Source organism: Pristiophorus japonicus, chromosome 3 (assembly GCF_044704955.1).
Source record: "Pristiophorus japonicus isolate sPriJap1 chromosome 3, sPriJap1.hap1, whole genome shotgun sequence".
Taxonomy (NCBI): Eukaryota; Metazoa; Chordata; class Chondrichthyes; family Pristiophoridae; genus Pristiophorus; species Pristiophorus japonicus.
The window spans coordinates 165,945,556-165,961,570 of record NC_091979.1 but is presented as its reverse complement, the minus strand read 5'-3'; the positions used below and the strand labels follow the sequence as shown (position 1 = coordinate 165,961,570).

General features: G+C 40.7%; 1 protein-coding gene across 1 annotated transcript in view; it reads right to left on the bottom strand.

Annotated features, from left to right (window-relative positions):
- Nucleotides 1–9,279: 9,279 nt before the first annotated feature.
- Nucleotides 9,280–16,015, bottom strand: part of LOC139259998 (microtubule-associated protein 2-like) — a 607,920-nt gene continuing 601,184 nt past the window's right edge. The window contains exon 21 of the mRNA XM_070876037.1: nucleotides 9,280–11,586. Within this exon, the coding sequence (XP_070732138.1) occupies nucleotides 11,371–11,586 (216 nt within the window). The 3' untranslated portion in view covers nucleotides 9,280–11,370. The remainder of the gene's footprint in view (nucleotides 11,587–16,015) is intronic.

Genomic DNA, 16,015 nt, shown 5'->3' with positions numbered 1-16,015 from the left:
CAGGGCAAGAAATAGAAAGACCTGTTAAGTTCTTGGGTGGAGAACAGGAGATGGTTAAGTGGCATAATGAGATAAATCAAAGAAATAAAAAAGCATACGAAACACAGCGAATGTGAATAGCTAAAGGAGAAAAGGTACAAAGTCAAGCATGATATATCAGCAAGGTGGAGCAGGCACCAGTGTCCAGGGGAAGAGAAAGGCAAGTTGACACCAGGGGTACAGATCACTTAACCAATATTGTTCCAACTAATTCCTTCCACCCTTCCCAGAAAACCCAGAAAACCCACCCACATTGTCAGCACCTACTCCCAAAGAGAGTAGTTGCAGTCTTAAGTTCTTGTTGGTCATGTTGGAGAGCTGAGAGTTAGTAATTAAACTGAACTATAGTAAATATAACTGGTTAATAGATCAACAGGTTGTCTGGAAAACACAATAAAACATGGAACAGGAACAAAGGGGCATGGTTCCAAACAACAACTTGCATTTATATAGCGCCTTTAACATAGTAAAAAGTCCTAAGACACTTCACAGGAGCGATATCAAACACAATTTGGAACCAAACTGCATATAGAGATATTAGGACAGATGACAAAAGCATTATAAAGAGTTGGGTTTCGGTAATAATTCTGCTGTTCATTAAATCCCTCCTGCCTTCCACCCTATCACAGACCTTCCCTTTTGTTCTTTCCTCCCCATCCCCTTTCCCTGTACTTGTACTTGCTTAAAATCTGTTACATCTGTAACATTTTCCAGTTCTGATGAAATGTCACAGACCTGAAACATTATTAAAATTATTATTAGGTTCCCCTGACAAGTCATTCAGGATTGCTTTCATAAATTGTTTGTACTTTCCCTTTGGCAGTTTTGTAGCTGCTCACTTTGCTATTGATCTGTACATTCCTTACTTCTTCAGTTCTGAATTGCTGCTGTTCTCTTTAAACCAATCAATAAAGTGTGATGGTAAACATTTACACCTTTGAAATGTAGAAATATAAATAATTACTCAAAAAGAGTGACACTGGATGTAAGGTTAATGTGTAGAGGAGGTCCGTCACCTATGCAAGACTATTAACATATAATTATAAATACTTAATCATTTGTGGCATTTCCAATGAAAAACCATATTTGTACAACTGTCTATAACAGATATCTTTGTACATCTGTCTTATGTAAAATAATTCCTCGTTATTGTATACTCCATAGATAAATAAGTATAAATATCTAATAGTAGAATTAGTATACGATTATTAAGTAAACAAATTGAGGAAGAACTATTATAAATTACTCATTGGTCTAAGTCATAATTGGCCTACATTTTGACATGAAAAAGAATGTACCAACCTTGATAAGGGAATTATGGAGGCAATTTGTGTCTTTGCTATAATACTTTGAGCTAATCAATTCAAAAACATAAATAATATTGTCCTGGATTTTGCCATAGTAATAACGGCGAGGCCATCAGCACTCGCCGTTATTACAGGGCAAATCTGACAGCAATTTCTGGCATCTGCACAGGCACAGTTAAACACGGAAATCAAGAATTTGCTGTCAGACATACCCTGCTGCTCCACAACGTGCGCTGTTGCGTTCCTTGTGTGACAGGTACCGAGCGTATGCACATAAGACAAAATTAAAAGCTCTATATCTAAACGTGCAAAGCATTCATAACAAGATAGATGAGTTGATGGCACAAATAGAAATAAATGGGTATGATCTGATTGCCATTACAGAGGTGTGGTTGCAAGGTGACCAAGACTGGGAACTGAATATTCAAGGGTATTTGACATTTCAGAAGGATAGGCAGAAAGGAAAAGGAGGTGGGGTAGCTCGGTTAATAAGGGTGAGATCAGTGCAGTAGTGAGAAATGATATTGGTTCAGAAGATCAAGATGTAGAATCAGTTTGGGTGATAAGAAATAATAAGGGAAAGAAATCAATGATGGGAATAGTCTATAGGCCCCCTAACAGTAGCTAAACTGTAGGACAGAGTATTAATCAAGAAATAATGGAGGCTTGTAAGAAAGATATATAAAGCAATAATCATGGGTGATTTTAATCTTCACATTGATTGGACAAATCAAATTGGCAAAGGTAGCCTTGATTCAGTTCCCAGTCTTGGTCACCTTGCAACCACACCTCTGTAATGGCAATCAGATCATACCCATTTATTTCTATTTGTGCCATCAACTCATCTATCTTGTTATGAATGCTTTGCGCGTTTAGATATAGAGCTTTTAATTTTGTCTTATGTGCATACGCTCGGTACCTGTCACACAAGGGACGCAACAGCACCCTGTGGAGCAGCAGGGTATGTCTGACAGCAAATTCTTGATTTCCGTGTTTAACTGTGCCTGTGCAGATGCCAGAAATTGCTGTCAGATTTGCCCTGTAATAACGGCGAGTGCTGATGGCCTCGCCGTTATTACTATGGCAAAATCCAGGACAATATTATTTATGTTTTTGAATTGATTAGCTCAAAGTATTATAGCAAAGACACAAATTGCCTCCATAATTCCCTTATGCAAGGTTGGTACATTCTTTTTCATGTCAAAATATAGGCCAATTATGACTTAGACCAATGAGTAATTTATAATAGTTCTTCATAGCGTGTATGTGGGATGATTTCTTGGAACAATACATTGTGGAACCAACCAGGGAGCAGACTATTTTAGATCTGGTAATGTGTAACGGGTCTGGATTAATTAATGATCTCATAGTGAAGGATCCTCTTGGGAAGCATGATCATAGCATGGTAGAATTTCAAATTCAGTTTGAGGGTGAGAAAGCTCGGTCTCAAACTAGTGTCCTGAACTAAAATAAAGGTAACTACACAGGTATGAAGGCAGAGTTGGTTAAAGTGAACTGGGAAAATATATTAAAGGGTAAGACTGTAGAAAGGTAAACATTTAAAGAGATATTTCATAACTCAGCAAAGATATATTCCAATGAGAAACAAAGATTCTAAGAGAATGATGAACCATTCCTGGCTAACTACGAAAGTAAAGGATGGTATCAAATTGAAAACAAAGGCATACAATGTTGCGAAGAACAATGGAAGGCCAGAGGATTGGGAAATTTTTAGAAACCAGCAAAGGATGACTAAAAAAATGATAAAGACAGAGAAGATAGCACATGAGAGTAAACTAACAAGAAATATAAAAAGAGACAGTAAGAACTTCAACAGGTATATAAAAAGGAAGCGAGTAGCTAAAGTAAACGTTGGACCCTTAGTGGATGAGACTGGGGAATTAATAATGGGAAACAGGGAAATGGCGGAGACTTTGAACAAATAGTTTGTATTGGTCTTCACGGTAGAAGACACTAAAAACATCCCAGTAATTGATAATCAAGGAGCTATTGGGGTTTGGGGGGGGGGGGGAGGGCGGAACTTAAAACAATCACTAGCACTAGCGATAAAATACCAGCCAAGCTAATGGGACTATAGGTGGACAAGTCCCCTGGACCTGATGGCCTGCATCCTAGGGTCTTAAAAGAAGTGGCTGCAGAGATAATGGATGCATTGGTTGTAATCTACCAAAATTCCCTGGATTCTGGAGAGGTCCCAGTGGATTGGAAAACCGCAAATGTAACGTCCCTATTTAAGAAAGGATGGAGACTGAAAGCAGGAAACTATAGACCAGTTAGCCTAACATCTGTCATTGGGAAATAGCTGGAGTCCATCATTAAGGAAGTAGTAGCAGGACATTTAGAATTTCATAATGCAGTCAAGCAGAGTACACATGGTTTTATGAAAGGGAAATCATGTCTGACAAATTTGCTGGAGTTCTTTGAGGATGTAATGAGCATGATAAAGGGGAACCAATAGATTTTGTGTATTTGGATTTCCAGAAAGCATTCAATAAGGTGCCACATAAAAGGTTATTGCACAAGATAAGAGCTCACAGGGTTGGGGGTAATATATTAGCATGGATAGAGGATTGGCTAACCAACAGAAAACAGAGACTCAGGATAAATGGGTCATTTTCCGGTTGGCAAACTGTAACTAGTGGGGTGCCACGGGGATCAGGGTTGGGGCCTCAACTATTTACAATTTATATTAATGACTTGGATGAAGGGACCAAGTGTAACAGCCAAATTTGCTGATGATGCAAAGATAGATGGGAAAGCAAGTTGTGAGGAGGGCACAAAGAATCTACAAAGGGATATAGATAGGCTCAGAGAGTGGGAAAAAAATTGGCAGATGGAGTATAATGTGGGAAAATGTGAGCTTATCCACTTTGGTAGGAAAAATAAAAAAGCAGATTATTATTCAAATGGGGAGAGGTTACAAAATACTGCAGTACAGAGGGATCTGGGGGTCCTTGTGCACGAAGCACAAAAAGTTAGAATGCAGGTACAGCAAGTAATCAGGAAGGCAAATGGAATGTTGGCCTTTATTGCAAGGGGGATGGAATATAAAAGCAGGGAAGTCATGCTCCAACTGTGCAGGGTGTTAGTAAGACCACACCTCAAGTATTGAATACAATTTTGGGATCCTTATTTAAGGATACACTTGCAGTGGAGGCAGTTCAGAGAAGGTTCACGAGGTTGATTTCTGAGATGAAGGGATTGTCATATGAAGAAAGGTTAAGCAGATTGGGCCTATACTCATTTGAGTTTAGAAGACTGAGAGGTGATCTTATTGAAACGTATACGATTCTGCGGGAGCTTGACAGGGTAGATGCAAAGAGGATATTTCCCCTCTAGAACTAGGGGGCATAGTTTCAGAATAAGGGGTTGCCCATTTAAGACAGAAATGAGGCGGAATTTCTTTTCTTTAGAATTCTCTACCCCAGGGAGTTGTGGAGGCTGAGTCTTTAAATATATTTAAGGTGGAGATAGACAGATTTTTGAATGATAAGGGAGTCAAGGGTTATGGGGAGTGGAGTTGAGACCAGGATCAGATCAACCATGATCTTATTGAATGGAGGAGCAGGCTCGAGGGGCCAAATGGCCTACTCCTGCTCCTATTTCTTATGTCCTTATGGGAAAAACGCGGCACTGAAATCACTGTAATGGCGTGAACTTGGGACAATTACCCACTGGTTCCGCACTAAAAATGAATGAAAAAGTTCAGGAGTGAGTTTGTAATGGCACGATAAGTGATACTTACTGAACAAGCTCTGTAGCCCTGGAAAATTAATTTCATAAATGTGGAGTCTCATTCCCTAAGAAAGTTAATTTTGCAGATTTAAAAAATATATATTTATTTTTAAACCTTTTCTGTTTTTCCTCATCTCTGTTGCTTAATCCCATCTGTATGTCCCAATCTTTATTTTTACGTCTTGTACAATGATTTAAATGTAATTGATATTTCCTGTTTTATACTTCCTGGTTTTCAGTCTGCATGTTTCAGTGAGGCTACTTCAATCGGATTGGTTGATGAGCCTTGTTTCTGCTTCACCTACTCATGGACCCCCTCTAGAGGGCTCCACATGGAAACAGACATCAGATTAGTCGAAGTCTCCTCTGTCAGGTCGACGAAAAATCTGTGGGAAACTGTACACGAGATGAAAAGTGAAAGCCGTTCCTTCGCCACCAAGAGGAAAATCTGGGCATCGTTAAAACTGATACCATTAACTATTGTGTTTATTGCACAGAACACTTTGGTAGTGTAAAGGTCTCTGAAATGTGCTAGAAATATACAAAAGCTAACAGCATCATCTTGATGATTGGTGGCAATTTATGAAGATTAACATGACAAAGCGTCCACCTCCTATATTTTCTCTGGCCATGTATTCCAATATTACAACAGTGATAATCACCATTAGATTTATTGCTGCCTGAAATAGCAGGCACATTTAAGGCGTTATAAGCTGCACCTTTGTAATTGACTTCTACGGTAATGGGAAATAGTTAGTGCCTTTTACCTGCTTATTGATGGCTGCCCGAGATAAGGATGGATGGTATAAGCAGTGGGGATTGTAACTATGTAGAGAAATTTCGGTAATTTTTTTCAGAATTTGTTTCTTTTGTCAGAAACCTCACTTTTAATACTACATTCTAATCTTAGTGAGAAAGAAAGGGAACACACGGAAGAATTGTCAAAAATAATTTAGATCAATTTGATTTGTTTGTTCACTACTTGCTGATTGTCAGGTTGTCCATTTGTGATTTGTTGCTTTTCAATAAGAAATTTCAGCCAAAGTCTCACATAGAAAATGTAAATGGAGTTATTTCCCCTCATTCATAGGCAGTCCCTCGGAATCGAGGAAGACTTGCTTCCACTCTTAGCATGAGTTCTTAAGTGGCTGTATAGTCCAATACGAGAACCACAGACTCTGTCACAGGTGGGACAGACAGTGGTTGAAGGAGGGAGTGGGTGGGACAGGTTTGCTGCATGCTCTTTCCGCTGCCTGCGTTGATTTCTGCATGCTCTCGGCGATGAGACACGAGGTGCTCAGCACCCTCCCGGATGCACTTCCTCCACTTATAGCAGTCTTTGGCCAGGGACTCCCAGGTGTCAGTGGGGATGTTGCACTTTATCAGGGAAGCTTTGAGGGTGCCCTTGTAACGTTTCCTCTGCCCACCTTTGGCTCGTTTGCCTTGAACGAGTTCCGATAGAGCGCTTGCTTTGGGAGTCTCGTGTCTGGCAAGCGAACTATGTGGCCTGCCAGCGGAGCTGATCAAGTGTGGTCATTGCTTCAATGTTGGGGATGTTGGACAAAGACGCTAACGTTGGTGCGTCTGTCCTCCCAGGGCATTTGTAGGATCTTGCGGAGACATTGTTGGTGGTATTTCTCCAGCGACTTGAGGCGTCTACTGTATACTGCAAAATGCAACACAGGAAGTGGAACAAACAACAGGAAATGTGTGCGTCCATACTGTTTTTATTGCATTACTAGCAGATCACCTGTGTCATTGCTTACAGTAAGTCACAATGTTTTATTCTGCTAAGATGGAAATGGATTCCTTTGCAGCTTGTGTGAATGTTCTGTATTTCAACACAGCGAGAATGCAAGTGGATAATGTTTTTCTTGTATACTGTCCAGGAATGCGAAAGATATCTCTCCAGACATAGGAGCAATATTCAAGTCTTGAAGGGATTTGGGCTTGATAGAGAGTTCAGATTTGCTGAGGAAATAAAGTTTGGGATAAAAGAGAAGTGGTACTTTCAACAATGCAGATTTGAGAGTTTTGTTATTGGGTCTAGGGAAATAGTTCGGCCAAGAATATCAATATATGAAATTATTAAGGGTGAAGTTATCAAATATTGGAGGTGGTATCTGTTGGAATGACTTGACAGATGAAGAAACAAGGGCCTTAAAATTATGCTATGGAATATTAGCATATAGATGCTTAAATGCATTTATCTAATATTAATTTCTTCTACTTTAGCAGAGACTTTCAAATTAATACCATTAATTAAAAGGGGTTAATGCCCCTGCTAAAATATTTAAAGGACATGAAAATGTAGCGATTTAGCCACTGCCCTACAGGAGAAAAGAAGGTTGTATGCACTGAAAGCATCAATATGAAGGACATTAATGATTTATAAATGAATTATTGAGAATTCTTAGTAAATGAGTGGAGAAGGAAAGGTGGAAAGGGAACAAGAGAGATTGAAGAATCTGCAAATGCTCGGGCAAGCTGGGAGGCACACATCTAAAGGACAAAGAATAGGAGACAATCAAGATCAGAGTTCTTATTGGAGTTCAGACAGCAGGTGATTCAACAAACTTGATACTGAGAGAATTCAATGTTGGTCATAATAGTAGAACAGAAGAACAACAGAGGAAGGTTTGAAATAATTGAGAATTGGAAGATAAAATTGAGCCAAAAAGGTCAGCCATCTTTTTAGGAGGGTTAGAAACTGTACCATCAAGGTGGAGGAGAGCTGGGAAAGAAGTTTCCCAGAAATTATAACGGTTTGCTTTAGTAGAAGACAGCAGTTTTTTCCTTCTTTTGAATAAAGTTGCATTCAGCACCTCCAATAGTGGATTCACAGAGGCTGTGAGTAAGGATACAGTTAGCTCAACCACGCAGGACACAATTAAAAGGATAGTCCCACGTTAGGTCATTCTCCTGTCTAATATAAACACCATGGGCTAGAGTTTTCCTAACCTGTTTTTCTGTCGCCCTCACCCAAGGTGCGCCATTTTTGTCCGCCTCCAAGTGCTGAAAAAAGCCGTCGGTATTCTGGCCACTCCCCAGCCTCTATTCGGTCGTGGCGCAGCGTGGCCCAATGGATTGGGGGCTGAGCCAGGTCCCGGCACTGAAAACAGTGGTGGGATGTCTGCACGTGTGCGCTAGGGTCTGCGCGCATGTGCAATAGCTCCTGGCAGACCGAATCTGTGAGTACGCGCTGCAGGCTGTGTGGGGGGGGGGCCCGAAGCATGCCGTCCCTAGCCCTGGCCTAATGGGCTCCCTCATCGGCAGCCCGCTGCGTTCCCTAAGGTAGGACTTCTATTTTTTATTTGTTATTTACTGATTGATTTTGGTGCCTTAGGTGCAGGGTTCCTTCTATTTTTTATTTGTTATTTATTGATTGCTTATTACTTTTTGTGCTTTGGTTGGTGCTTGGTGATGCTTTAAATGTAGTTACTTGCGCCAATTCCTTAACTCTAGGTAAGGTTTTTCTGTGCGGACAGAAGTGGCAACATATGCTGGCCTAAGTTAGTATGGAGCAACTATTTGCTGGCTAAACGCCTAAAACAGGGGCAAGTGGCTGTTAATGCCCCCTTTTGAAAAAAAAGCTGAACTGAAAAAAAACCTAACTAACTCACTTACATTGGCGCAAAATAATTGACCAAAATTGCAACTAAAAAGATAGTCCAGAAAAATCAAGTTGTTCCAGAAAAAAGGAGCAACTCTTGGGGAAACTTGGGCCCCATATCCTATTTATAAATGGCAACAGTTAGAAAATGAAAATTGATTAAATCTGGGAGGAATAGACAACTAGAATGGTGAAATCATGAATGAAAGCATGAATGGTGAAATCTCGTCATAACGTCACCAAGTTCAAGTATGTGTATAGTGCATGATGTAAGCAACTCTTGCTTATTTATTTAAATAAACTTTTGATTCCATTGTCCCTCATAAAAAATTAGCACATTTTGTCAATTGTGCCATGAATACAAACCATAATCTTAGTCTCACAACCTTTGTCTGGGTGAGACATTCTCTACCAGATTGACCTCGATTGAAGGCGCTAGACTTGAGATTAACCTGTGACAGGTTTCCTGATGTCATACAATGTCTACACATTGCCCAATTTCAAAATAAGTAACACAGAATTTTATTAGTGTTAGATGAGAAGCAATTTATTCTGCAAATCACTATACAGCAACAAACACAAGTGCAAATTTGACTTAAAACATGTACAAGCTAACACTGGCCAATCCCAAAATATCATTCTGTTTTAACAGACTCCAGAATGATAGGACATGAAACACATTCTCTACAGCACATTAAAATCCCGCAGCCTATACCAGGACATAGCATGTTATTTTGCCCCATTTTTCCCTCATCTCTTCTAAAAAGTTGAAGTATTATTTTTTCAAAATTTTGTTGGAGTAATATAGCAGGAAATTAAAATCATTAACCTCAGAACTTCACTTAAAATGTAACCCAACTTTCACAAATTTCCCACCACTTCATGTTAGACAGTATCTGTATTGTTCAATACAAGCTGTATTTTTTCATGTCAGGATACAGTTGGCTCAACCAGTCAGGACACAATTAAAAGGACAGTGCTTTTTTAATGAAAAATATGCAGCATTGCTTTCAACATATTTAGATAATCTTTAAATACATAATTGTTTTCTTCTACAAAAGATTAATTTACTTTCCAAAGCATTTTACAGGCTAGTGAAAAAGGTGGTCTTAATTTGTTTAATATTTGTTAAAGACACTGTCCAGATTGATTACATTAATAAATATCTGCATGGACCCTTGGCTGGAGCATTTACAAAACACTTTCAGATTCAATGTTTATTTGTTTTGATATACAGTCTATCTACCTCTGTGAAACAAGATACTGCCTCTCTACAACCTCTGAGAATGCCTAATAAGCTTCTGCTATCATTCCTTCTTCAGATAAAAATGAATTTCTCGATCTCAGCTCTAACTAAAAACTGAGTATAGCATCCATTGAGACTGACTTGTAAGTTCAGAGAAAAGTCCCGTCATTATAACTTCAGTAACTCTGAATTGAAGCCAACAAATCTGAACAAAAAATACTCCAACATCCTGATTCTGTGATTATATATATATATTGTATAAAGCACCTTCTTTCACATGCCCTCACTACTTAAACTGGCTTGCCAAGTGAAATAAGCAGAAAACAGCGCACACCAAATGCTATGTGACCCCCTCAGTACATCAAAACTCTACAAAGCGATTGTTTGAAATCTTTTAGCTAGCAATACATCAACAAACTTGCATCTGGCACTAAAACAAGGTCATAGCTTTTGGTTGTTACAGTAAGCTCTTCATGCTATTTTTTTGAGAGATAAATCTAACAAGTATAACTGCTAACAGCTACCTTATATCCTAAACAGCAACACCAAAAGGTGCAGAAACACAGATACTGTGAATAAAAGCATAACTTCAAGTATATAAGGGATAACACAACTGGCCATAGAGGATATCTATTATACTGTATCAAACAGCTGATCAAACAGAATATGAAAAGTCAGCATATATAGAAATCTAGCACTGAACTGACATTCTAATCAAATACAAATCCTCAGCATAGGAAATGCATCCAATTTAAAGTAGCTGCATGATATTTCTGAATAACTTCATTTCCATTTTTTGTTACAGCTTGTACTGTAAAAATGCCAAACACCACCACCTTGTGATTGGGCACAATAACATGTTCATGTCATGTTTTTGACATGAATACTTTTGTTGCTTAACTTATCAGACTGCTTCCTGAACTAAATGTCCAGGGATTCTTTACATATATTACTAGTTTCTGAACTTACACCTTTATTCCCATGTAGCACAAGTATGCATTAATTTATTCATCTTGCAATAAATATTAAGAATAGGTGCCTTCCCTCATTTACAAGGAAAAACTCTTTTAATATTGAATGAGTAGCTGGGAATAAAGCATGTCAGCTGCTTTCAGAGTACTGATCCATTTCAACAGTGCCTTTAGGCATTAAACATTGTAAATGCATTTGTCATCAGTCCATGCAAGTAGAGCTGAGAAACAACATTGCTATGTGTGATGTACAGCAGTTGTACCCATCTAAAGCCAGAGATACCTGGCATGAATGGAAACGAGATTTTGTTTTTATTCACTACAGTCTTAGGACATGATCAATATTGAATTGAAAGAAATAAATGCAATCCCACTTTGAGCTTGTGAAGACTCAAAGCACATGCTACAAACAAACAATTTAAATTCTAGAGAGCAAAATCACAATCCTTGCTTGGCTAGTGCAGCAGTAACATCTTCAGCAAGTGTGGCAAGTTGTGGCGATTCCATTAAATTGATGCTTCCAGAAGATGAGACATTGCTGAGTCTGTGAGGTGTTGTGGCACCAGATCGTGCTGGGGACTGAGTGACAATATCTGCTCCATGGTCCACACGAGCCCTGGCATTCTCACGGAAATTAAGCTTGTGACTTTCAATCTGTTCAGAAAATAAAGGGAATATACAGATCACTGGTGGAGACAATAGTAGACAATAGGAAGGAAATTATAACTGGTGATATTCCATGATACAATAACAAGTATTTCACAATATAATATCATCACAGGATAAATTTTCTTTTCCCGCTCTCCCACAGAGCATCACACGTTGGGAGTGCAGTTATATTACCGATACGCATTTTTAGCATGCATCAGGGAGCATGAAGATTAAAATTTACAGCCATGTTTGAATATCAAAGGTACCAGAGGCCTGCCAAGGAATTATGAGAAATAGTAGTCCAGTTAAAGGGTTTAGATGTTTCTATGCTTATCTTGTAGATCCCAAGATTCAAATACTGTGTTAAGTGACAGCCATCCAGTATTGCCAATAATAGGGTGGTATGTTGCCTCCCTGGTGCCAGCGTCAAGGATGCCACTGAGCGGCTGCAGGGCATTCTGGGGGGCGAGAGGGTGAACAGCCAGAGGTTGTGGTCCACATCGGTACCAATGACATAGATAGGAAGAGGGATGAGGTCCTGCAGTCAGAGTTTAGGGAGTTGGAGAGAGATTACAAAGCAGGACCTCAAAGGTAGTAATCTCCGGATTACTCCCAGTGCCACGAACTAGTGAGTATAGAGCAGATAAATACATGGCTGGAGAGATGGTACGGGCGGGAGTGCTTTAGTTTCATGAGGCATTGGGACCGCTTCTGGGGGAGGTGGGGCCTGTACAAACTGGATGGGTTGCACCTCAACAGAGCCAGGACCAATATCCTTGCGGTGTGGGGGGGGGGGGGGGGGGCGCGGTGGGGGAGTGTGTTTGCTAGTGCTGTTGGGGAGGGTTTAATCTAGCTTGGCAGGGTGATGGGAACCTGAAAATAGATTTAGTAGGGAGGGGAGTAAAGCTGGAATTAGAAAGCAAAAATAAAGAAAGTGAGTTTGAAGGAGAGAGGAAACAAACAGGAAAAAAGGATTAAAAAAACAAATTTAAAGGCACTTTGTCGAAATGCACGTAGCATTTGTAACAAAATAGATGAGTTGATGGCACAAATTGAGACAAATGGGTATGATCTGATAGCCATGACAGAGACGTGGTTGCAAAGTGACCAGGACTGGGAATTAAATATTCAGGGGTATTTGACAATCTGAAAGGACAGACAGAAAGGAAAAGGAGGTGGGGTAGCTCTATTGATAAAGGATGGAATCACTGCAATAGTGAGAAATAACATTGGCTCAAATGATCAGGATGTTGAAACAGTTTGGGTGGAGATAAGGAATAATAAGGGGAAAAAGACACTGGTGGGTGTAGTCTATAGGCCCCCTAGCAGTAGCAACTCTGTTGGTCAGAGCATAAACCAGGAAATAGTGGGGGCTTGTAAAAAGGGAACAGCAATAATCATGGGTGATTTTAACCTCCATATTGATTGGACAAATCAAATTGGTCAGGGTAGCCTTGAGGAAGAGTTCATAGAGTGCATAAGGGACGGGTTCCTTGAGCAGTATGTAACAGAACCAACCAGGGGGCAGGCTATCTTAGATCTGGTCCTGTGTAATGAGACAGGATTAATAAACAATCTCTTAAAAAAGGATCCCCTTGGAATGAGTGATCATAGCATGATTGAATTTTAAATTCAGATGGAGGATGAGAAAATTGGATCTCTAACCAGTGTACTAAGCTTAAATAAAGGAGACGATGAAGGTATGAGGGCAGAGTTGACTAAAGTGGACTGGGAAAATAGATTAAAGTATAGGACGGTTGATGAACAGTGGCGTACATTTAAGGAGATATTTCACAACTCTCAAGAAAAATATATTCCAGTGAGGAGGAAAGGGTGTAAGAGAAAAGATAGCCATCCGTGGCTAACAAAAGAAATAAAGGACGGTATCCAATAAAAAACAAGGGCTTACAAAGTGGCCAAAACTAGTGGGAGGACAGAAGATTGGGAAGCTTTTGAAAGCCAGCAAAGAATGACTAAGATAAGACTATGAAATAGCACGAAATATAAAAACAGATAGTAAGATAATGGGACTAAAGGCAGATAAATTCCCTGGATCTGATGGCTTGCATCCTAGGATCTTAAGAGAAGTAGCGGCAGGGATTGTGGATGCATTGATTGTAATTTACCAAATTCCCTGGACTCTGGGGAGGTCCCAGCAGATTGGAAAACTGCAAATGTAACGCCCCTATTTAAAAAAGGAGGCAGACAAAAAGCAGGAAACTATAGATCAGTTACCCTAACATCTGTGGTTGGGAAAATGTTGGAGTCCATTATTAAAGTAGCAGTAGCAGGACATTTGGAAAAGCAAAATTCGGTCAGGCAGAGTCAGCATGGATTAATGAAGGGGAAGTCATGTTTAACAAATTTGCTGGAATTCTTTGACGATGTAACGAACAGAGTGGATAAAGGGGAACCTGTGGATGTGGTGTATTTGGACTTCCAGAAGGCATTTGACAAGGTGCCACATAAAAGGTTACTGCACAAGATAAAAGTTCATGGGATTGGGGGTAATATATTAGCATGGATAGAGGATTGGCTAACTAACAGAAAACAGAGAGTCGGGATAAATGGTTCATTCTCTGGTTGGCAATCAGTAACTAGTGGGGTGCCGCAGGGATCAGTGTTGGTGTATGTATCTAACCCCTTGTAACCTGTATTGCACTACCACCAGAAGGCTTACCTGTTGCAGTCCCAAGGGATTCCAGCATCCCTCAGGAGCACGGTATATAAGCAGGCCACCCACGAGGTACCTGCACTCTGGAGTCTTAGTAAAGGAGCTAAGGTCACACTTGCTCATTGCACACACTACTCAGTTTCATCCTTTATTAAGAGCATAGCAATTGGCGAGAGGTAATGAAGAACTGCGCGAAAATGCAAAGAACAGTTGGTATCCTGGAGAAGTTCTCAGAAGGGGACGATTGGGAGGCCTTCGTGGAGAGACTCTACTAATAGTTCGTGGCCAACGAGCTGAAAGGGTACGAGAACGCTACCAAACGAAGGCGATTCTCCTAACTGTCTGTGGGGCAACAACCTATGGCCTCATGAAGAATCTCGTAGCTCTGGTAAAACCAACAGCTAAATCCTATGAAGAATTGTGTACACTGGTCCGGGAGCACCTAAATCCTAAGGAAAGCGTTTTGATGGCGAGATATCGGTTCTATACGTGTCAACGATCGGAGGGCCAAGACATGGCGAGCTATGTCGCCGAACTAAGGCGACTCACAGGACATTGTGAGTTTTAGGGATTCCTAGAACAAATGCTTAGAGACTTTTTTGTACTGGGCATTGACCATGAGACAATCCTTCGCAAACTATTGACTGTAGAAACTCCGAACCTAAATAAAACCATAACGATAGCCCAGGCATTTATGTCCACCAGCGACAACACCAAACAGAATTCGCAGAACAAAGAAGTTTCGGCCAGTACTGTGCATAAAGTAATGTCGGTTTCGAGCAGAAATATACATGGCAGAACGTACACGCCGGCTGCTGCAGCCTGACCTCAGATGACCCAGAGTCTGCCATCAATCATTAATGCGAGGCAGTTAACACCTTGTTGGCGTTGTGGAGGTGATCATCGGCCCCATCAATGCCGCTTTAAGTACTATGCGGCAACGTTTGCAGAACAATGGGACACCTCCAGCAAATGTGCAGGCGAGCTGCAAACCCTGCAAACCACCACGTTGCAGAGAAAGATCGATCCACTGTGGATCAGGCTGAATTGGAGACTCGTACCGAGGAGGCAAAAGTGTACGGGGTACACACATTCACTACAAAATATCCACCAATACTGTTGAAAGTTGAACTGAATGGTATTCCAGTATCTATGGAACTGGACACGGGTGCAAGTCAGTCCATAATGAGTGAAAAGGCCTTCGACAGGCTGTGGTGCAAAAAGGCACACAGGCCCAAGCTCAGCAACAAACTAAGGACTTACACCAAGGAACTAATCACTGTAATTGGCAGTGCAGAAGTAAAAGTCTCCTATGATGGAGCAGTACACGAACTCTCGCTGTGGATCGTGCCAGGGAATGGCCCCACGTTGTTTGGCAGAAGCTGGCTGGAACTGGGATGACATCCGAGCTCTTTCGTCCATCGATGACACCACATGTGCCCAGGTTCTGAGCAAGTTCCCGTCGTTGTTCGAGCCAGGCATTGGAAGCTTCTCGGGGGTGAAAGTGCAGATCCATTTGGTTCCCAGTACACGACCCATCCACCACAATGCATGGGCGGTGCCGTACATGATGCGTGAGAAAGTGGAAATTGAGCTGGACAGGCTGCAGCGAGAAGGCATCATCGCGCCAGAGGAATTCAATGAGTGGGCTAGTCAGATTGTCCCGGTGCTTAAAGAGAACAGTACGGTTAGAATTTGTGGGAACTATAAAGTAATGATAAACCGTTTTTCGCGACAGGACCAGTACACGCTGCCCAA